The following is an 8,045-nucleotide window of genomic DNA, read 5'->3' as shown; positions in this document are numbered from 1 at the left end:
GAGTGTCAATGGTCCATTTGAGAGATAGGTGGCGGTAATGCACTTATAAGTCTGCGATCTGCCGTAAAGCAAGAAGAAGACGCCTCACACACCTGCTGTTAAGAACGCACTCAGGAGGACGCGCCGCCACTCAGGACAGTTCGGACATTGCGTGAATCAGAGGTAAAAAAAACGATATAAATACTGTTCAGTTTCTTGCACAGACCGATCGTTTTGTGTCTTTACACATCAATGTATCGTCATGAGCCGCAGGGTTTAATTTGGTTTTGTTTGTGTATGTTGTTTTTTACTCTCAAAGCCATAATACATTTGAAATCTCAAAGACATAATACATTTGAAAAGTAGAAAAAAAAATGAAGACGTGATAAAAAGTTTCCGAGACTTAATATGTCCTTCATATAACAAAAAAGAAAACAAGTTGAAATTTTAATAACATTTTAATAAAAATGACCCCCGAGACATAAAACTGCCCGAAGTTGAAGAAACATCCACTTTCTAAATCAATTTTGCTACAAAGGACTGATAACATGAGAAAGAGGCCGTAAGACCCCAAAACTCGAATCACCTGCTCAAATGCTTTCGCCGATCTGTCCTTGCTTCTCATTGGTCAGCTCCGCGCCACGCAAAGGGACTATTCTCCACCGTGTTCTGTCCTCGTTATTGTGGAAATTAGCCTAATCTGATTAATTGTCAGCAGACGCCCATCCGTGCCCTCCAGAAAAACAGTAAGGCAGCCAAGCAGAATGATCACCTAATTATATTTGAGATGAAAAGCCTGATAAGCATTTGCACGCTCACACATTAACTGCATTGACACGGAACTGACCTTAATCAGTTTCATATGACGGGCTGTCACAGACTCCAGCCGAGCGACTTTGATTTACTGTGTTCACAGTGAATTTGATCAGGGAAGGGGATGTTGACGTTGCAGAGTAGGTAATTCTACACTAAACCTTCACTGTCTGGTGTTTGCTCAAGGACGGTGACTGTTGTGCTTTTATTTTGCTTTTTCCTTTGTAGAGAAATTATAGCAAGGCGATTTGTTCTTTTTGTGTTTTTCCATCAAATGGTTTATAATTTGTTGGATTAAAGAAATGTGAATAAAAGTGCATGTTTTATTGCTTTGGTGTGAATAGAAAATGCATTGGACTGTTTTAGCATGTATCTGCTGGCTGGTGATGACTAGATTAATCAGAATACAGGGGTGTCAAGATCCGTTTTTAAAAGTTGAACTACTTTTAACTTAACACGCCATCTCAAATATAAAGATTTATTTTTTAAATAAAGCCATTTATCGCATGTTCATATAGACAACATTTAAACAAAGCTGCAGACAGATGCAAGAAAGCATGTGAACTGCCCCTTAATAGGTTAGGATTCAGCAAGTCAGACATGTTGCCCACCTTAAACCAAAACTCCCTGATCCATGATTCCTGCGCTAAAAAAAAAACGAAAGAGAATTATGTATTCTTTGTTTTCCTATGCCACAGTTCTGAAGGTTTAACGTTAGCATTCTGTGAGCGACCATTAAATATGTAAGAATACAAACCACTTTGAAACACAGCTTTGCGATTCTGAGACGTTTCAAAAATCCACAGGATTGTTCGAGGAGATTTGTCCCATTGCTCAATCAGAATTTTTAAATTTCAGCAGTGAATGGCAGAGGGCTAATCGGATATTAAAATATGCATGGTTTTAGCATGGGAAATGAGATGAGGATCTGATGGTGAAGGGAGAGATGGATAGACTCATTAAATATTAATACTCATTCTACAAAATATTTAAACAGCCGGTCATTTCCACTGCCAGCAATAGGGGTTCAAATTAGTTGAATCAGTTGGGAGCAAAGTTTGCCCTAGATTGAACTATTTGATGAACTGAAAGCATGAGTAAAACTATGCCATAGTTATGAGGTATGATTACAAGAGTTCATTAGGTATTTTAATTAGTAAAATGATTTGAAAGGCTTTGATCTGCTATGTATAAAGGTTCATATTGATCAAGGTGTAGTCCAAGGTGCCGCTTCATCTGGTGGGTGGTAAGTAAAGAGGAAAAATAACCTTCCCTCAGAGTTATGATGGCTTTCTTGAGTACTGGCAACTGTTTTTGTTTGTTGTCAGCTTCATTGCACCGAACTTCTATGGTGCCGTTTCAGAAATTGCTAATTGGGGAAATGCAGCCATTTCATCTCCATACATTTGGTCAATAGAGTTCTGATGCACTATGAAACTGAATCTTATATAACATAAATCTTCTCTTTCAGGTTAGAAGCGGTCCATTGTGGCTGTTACCCCCTCTGTCCGAGGGCTTTGGTATATCCTGAAATATTCCCTGGTAAAAAAAAAAAATTAATTCTTTCATTTTCATCAATTTCATATGCAAAAGAAGATTATTTTCACAGGCAAAGCTGCTATGTTCAACTTCTGTATTTAATGACTTATTCATCTTAAAGCACAATTGAAGAATTTGCCATAAACCATTCTGGCATTTTTATATAAATAAATAAATATAACCACAATTCAATAATGTACAGCATCACGCAGCATGGTGTCAGCTGAATTTTTAATGCTGAAAGTGCCTGCGATCTCTTCTGCTCTTTGATGTTTCTGACTTATCAAATATGTATTTTCCTCTTGTAGCAACATATCTGTATTCAACACCTGAACAGCTGTGTAAAAGACTACAAGACTTCTGCAAACGTCCACAGTTAGTCAGACAACATGTTACTCAGGTAAACAATGTTAATTTAGCTGGGAATCAAATCAAGCGCAAAGACTTCTACAGAGAATTCTAGTCATAAATTCTAGTGCTTTTTAGTCATAAAATTCAGTGACTGTACATGAATAAACATTCATCAAGGAAACTACATACAACTGGTGGGTCGCAAGTCTGTTCTAAGGGAAAAAAGCAATGCTACATGCAAAAATGCTGCTCTATAAGCATGCACAGTTAGCTAAATAGTCTTAGTTTTCAAATGAACTTGTTCTTGAGGTCAAAGGTCATGCATCCACTGTATTTTGATGCAAATTTGCCACATATACTGTAGAAGTTTTAATGCAAAAAAAAACAAAGAAGAGAAAGAAACACATTTACATACAAATACATTTAAATGTTTGATTTATAGTTGTTGTTGTTTCTTTTCACTGGTTTGGGTCCCACTTGATGTCGAAGGTAAAATTGGACAAAAATTATGAAATGATTAAGATCATTCTCATGCATACCCATGTGAGAGAAACTGCTTAACTAATCATAAAACAATAAAATTCCAATTCCGTCATAACATTTTCACTGTTCTCTGCTCTTTCCATTTCTTTCCCCTTTATTCTCTTGTCTCTCTTTTCCCTAGGTGAACCTCAGTGCTTTCTCCTGGGACACTCTGGGGGACAGTTTCAGATCTCTCCTGGGAGCCGAAAGTGACAGGAAGTTAACAGAGGAGCAAATGTCATGATGTGACCCCAAGAAATACATTATGATTTAAAATCCAGCCTCATTGTGAAAGAGAGTTTATGACCCGGAAAAACCTCTGCTATTATTTAAGAAAAACATGTATATGTGATTTTAATGTTCTCATGTGGCGGAAAAAAGCTATTTTATATTTGTGGTTAATGGAAAAAAGAACAAAGTAAAAATAAACAATCAAAAAACCTGAAACCGCTTTCGTGTTGTGCCTAGGCGGGCCCACCTCATATTTCGGTTCATATCCATTTTTATCCTTTGTGCCGGAGGACTCCAGCCTGGAATTCTGGAGTCTTCGGTTCCCACTCCGACAGAGCGGCAGCCAAGTTGTGGCTTGAAACGTTGTGGGCTCTCGCTCCACCTGAGGTTGCCAGGTTGTGACAAAGTCCACCGAGGCTCAGTAAAAGTTGATGCAAGGCTTCCCCAGGACTGTGGTTGAATCTAAATATGGTTCTTTTATTTTCCTTGCATCCTAGATCTGGCTGTACGTTGCAACCGGGAACCCACTGCGTAATTAAGGGGCCATGGTAACTAGCTATTTATATGTTTTTGCAAAATATAAAATCTGGGCAAACTAACAATGGCCTGTCAGATTTTCCGTAAAGATGTAAGTGTCTGCTTTCATAACACAGCAATGCCACAATCACAAGGCCAACTTCAGGCCTGCCAACATATGTGTTATTAAAAGTGGCCTGACTTTTATTGCAAGAGTTATTGAAGGATTCCTCCTATCAAGCATTCTCTCAATAAAGCTGCAGAATGCCGTTATTATTTCAGATGCATCGATTATTCAGGTGCGCCGGACGGAGGATTCGAATTAAAGGCTCAAATATAATAATGTCGCCGTCTTCTCACATGCATCCAAGATTAGTCTCATTACTCCTCATTAAGTAGCGGTGCTTCCTTTACAGCTCATAGAAAAATAGTCCTAATATCCTACCTCCATCTGTAATGTATTTCATATTTTAGGGGGTCAGTGAGATACTTTTGTGTGCCGTATGATATTTATTGCGAGTTATCAAAGCATTATCACTTATGATTTGCCTCTTTTTGTTCATCCTTGTGTTATTTATAAGGAGCAGATGGATGCGATTGACCTGTTTCCACCTCATCCGGCAATGTCAGATGAATTTGCCATCTACTCCGGGCCGACCCAAGGTCAGGACCTAATGACGCCATAAAGCCTATAACCTACCGTTTCAGCACAAAATGTCACCCCACATATAAAAAGTTATAGCAACCTCTATAAAACTCAGTGCACATTAAACCATTTCATTGGCCTGTTGCTGTTTTCTCACTGATGGTGTTCTAGGGATATGAAGCTAATTTCATGCTGGCCAAATTCAGTGGCAAAACAAATGGGATTAAGACTTGTGCGGTCTTCTTATTTTTTCATGTTTGGTGTCCCACTGGCGTAGCACAGAGCTTGGAAAGCGGCCATTCACATTACATGACTAAATTTGTAGATATTTTAATATTTGACAGGGGAATCACTAAAGTGAATTTGATCTGATATAGCTTCGGATATAAATACTCATCTGTTTAAGATCAGCTTTGGGGTTAAATATGATATTCAGACCTTTGAACGTTATCAGATAATGTTATAAATTATTAGATACTTGAATACTCTGTCATTTCTAAGTTCATTGCTGTAACCAGAACAGAATTTAGAGCAGCAACTCACTGCAAACAAAACGACACAGAATCATAACAGCCTCCTCTGAAACCAGCAAAAGGATTTAGGAAATGGAAAATGGAAAATGGAAATGGCACTTTAATGAGAACCCTCAAGTTCTGACTTGAGCAAAAATTAGTGGTCACAGTACAGTTTGAGCATGGCTGTCACCAAATTAGGAAGGATTTTTTATTTTTTTTTTATGTATTAATAATGTATGTATTGCAATTTTTTTTCTAATTATTGTTTAGTAATGGGAATAATCTAATTTCAACCTTCTAAGTCAGGAGCATATTTTTAATTTTTTGTTCAACCCCTACTTACTAGCACCTGTAATATCTGACGCTTTATTTTTGGGCTATTTCACTAGATTGAAGTTCTTATGCGTTAAATGTCATTTTTAACATCTAAAAGAATTAACACTTTATAATAAGTATACACTAATAAAGTGCTTACAAATTATTTGCAAAATGAAAATTAGTGTGCTCAAGGGAAATTTTTCATATCTTTCTTATTTGACATTCAATATCTCAAGAAAGAAATAAGGTAGAGGGAAAAAAACTTTTTTGGCGATGTTCCCCAACATGTTAGCTGTATCTGTTTCAAATTTTGTGGTGATAGCATAAATAACTTCAAAACTGTAACAAGGAGAGTCAAAAGGTAGGTATTGTTTAATAGAAAACTTAAACTTTTAGAAAATACATTTTCTTTACATTTGGACATTCTCATGCTGAGATATAGGTGATAAAATGTAAGAAAAATTAGTGTGCTCAAGGGACATTTTTCATATCTTTCTTATTTGACATTTAATATCTCAGGAAAGAAATAAGGTAGGAAAAAAACTTAAAAACGTGAGCTGTATGTGAATTAAATTTTGTGGTGATATCATGAAGTAATCAAAAGTTACAGTAAGCTATTTGGAATTGTAAAGTTCAGTGCACAATGCACATGCATTGTAAAGTTCAGACTCTAAGCTTTCAAATGACACCTATTTCATGTTGCTGAAGGCAGTGGTTCTGAAAAATATGATTTTTTTTTTTTCTTCGCTAGGTGGCACCTGCCGGTGATTTACTCCGGTTTAGAGGGACTACTCAGCACTCGTTAAGAGTTGATCAAAATGGTTGGATGCTTTAAAATGGTACCTATTTATATAAAAAAAGTTATAAAAAAGACAGAATAGACAGAAACATGATGGCTTTTACATTGTACTTGCCAAGTGTTCAATAAAGCTCTCCAACTGTTGTATTCAGTTCATGGGTTTAGTTATCATACACATGAAAGATGCAATGGATTATTTTGATTTTGGACTCATTTTAATCGTGAGAATCTGCTGTAACTGATGTGCTATTTTCGGATGTACTATCAGGATCGGAGCATGTTTCGTGAAATGACAAGTGTAAAAACCATGTGAAAGTTATAACATGCACCTTTGGGGTTTTATGTGTTATAAATCGATGAATATCTTTAGATCTAAATGATAGATTATGGTGAGTTTGGGCTAAAAATAATGATGTGCCATTTTCCACAATCTATGCATATTTCATGAGGTTATGAACAAAAACGCCACGTGAAAATTGCCATTTATTTGTTTTATTTAGCGGTTTTATGAGTCTTATAACAATATAAGGAATATCTTTAGATATAATGAATTACGTTGAGTTGGATTCTTTTTAATTGGGAGAATTTTCTGCAAATAATGACGTGAAATTTTCCACTATGCATGTTTCATGAAGTTGCGAGTGAAAACGCCGCATGAAAGCTACCTTTGATTTATTATTTTTTTTTTTTATTATTATTATTATTATTTATTTATTTTATTTATTTTTTATTTTTTGCTAAGCTACATGTTGCCTGGTCAATTTTATGTGTGTTATAAATTCATGAGGAATATATTTCATTATAAATGATGGGTTATATAGTGAGTTTGGGCTATTTTTAATCAGGAGAATCTGCTCAAAATTGTCCATGATCTGAGCATGTTTGTTTTATGAAGTTGCGAGCAATAAAGTGACATAAATGCCACATTCATATATTATTTTCAAATGGGTCTGGGGTGACTTGTACAAAAACTTGCTCAAGTTTAGTTAAAGCCCCAAACAATTATGCTTGTTTTATTCTACTTGATGAGACCTTTCAAATGACATATGACACATGACTATCTGAGCTGTATGATGTCTTTGACATATTTAGAGTACATGGCACAAAAAAAACATTTTGTAATTGATGATAACTTTTTTTTTTTAATCAGCAAATAACAACACTACTTTGGAGTTAATCAAATTGCTACATGCATTGTAAAGTTCAGACTCTAAGCTTTCAAATGATATCCATTTTTTGTTGATCAAGGCAGTGCTTTGAAAAATATTAGTATTTTTTTTTTCTATTTTGTGTTATTCCATTCGGTGATTGCTTAGTAATTTGATTATGATTTATTTTGTGGGGGAGGTGTCCCACCGGCAGGATACCTCGGGTTTAAAGGGTTAATTAGCTCATATGTAAAGAGTTAGATAATGCTTTAACAACTCACTTTAGATTAGGTCACGTAAAATGGTAAAATGTTATTAAGTGCTTTAAACCAACCTTTACTTTTACACAAAGTATATCCGTAAGCGTAATGGTTTTTACACTGTACAAACTGTAATACAACATTAATAGATTTCTGTTGTTTTGTTATATTCTGTCCCTTAACCCTACCCCTAAACCTACCCATCAAAGAGAGAGAGAGAGATTTCTGTGAGCGGTAGGTTTAGGGGCTAGAACATACAGTTTGTGAAGTATAAAAAAAAATTTTGCGTATGGAGAGAGAGAGAGAGAGAGAGAGAGAGAGTGTGTGTTCTGTGTCTGTGTCTGTGTCTGTGTGTGTGTGTGTGTGTGTGTGTGTGTGTGTGTGTGTGAGAGTGAGTGAGTGAGTATG

The 8,045-nt window shown here is 35.9% G+C and overlaps 1 protein-coding gene across 2 annotated transcripts in view; it reads left to right on the top strand.

Annotated features, from left to right (window-relative positions):
- The window catches only part of gtdc1 (glycosyltransferase-like domain containing 1), a 48,715-nt gene extending 42,502 nt beyond the window's left edge, over window positions 1–6,213 (top strand). The window contains exons 9-13 of one of the 2 annotated variants that reach the window (XR_001632591.1): window positions 2,264–2,334; window positions 2,640–2,731; window positions 3,347–3,983; window positions 4,533–4,614; window positions 6,182–6,213. Coding sequence is in view for 1 of the 2 variants with exons in the window: in XM_016469671.1 (XP_016325157.1) it covers window positions 2,264–2,334; window positions 2,640–2,731; window positions 3,347–3,448 (265 nt within the window). In the remaining variant the exon portion in view is untranslated. Of the gene's footprint in view, window positions 1–2,263; window positions 2,335–2,639; window positions 2,732–3,346; window positions 4,069–4,532; window positions 4,615–6,181 lie in introns of those variants that run through there. The other variant, XM_016469671.1, reaches the window with a different exon arrangement.
- Window positions 6,214–8,045: the final 1,832 nt, after the last annotated feature.

Source organism: Sinocyclocheilus anshuiensis, unplaced genomic scaffold, assembly GCF_001515605.1.
Source record: "Sinocyclocheilus anshuiensis isolate Anshui unplaced genomic scaffold, SAMN03320099.WGS_v1.1 scaffold656, whole genome shotgun sequence".
Taxonomy (NCBI): domain Eukaryota; kingdom Metazoa; phylum Chordata; class Actinopteri; order Cypriniformes; family Cyprinidae; genus Sinocyclocheilus; species Sinocyclocheilus anshuiensis.
The sequence above is the reverse complement of the archived record's forward strand: the minus strand, read 5'-3'. Positions and strand labels throughout refer to the sequence as shown.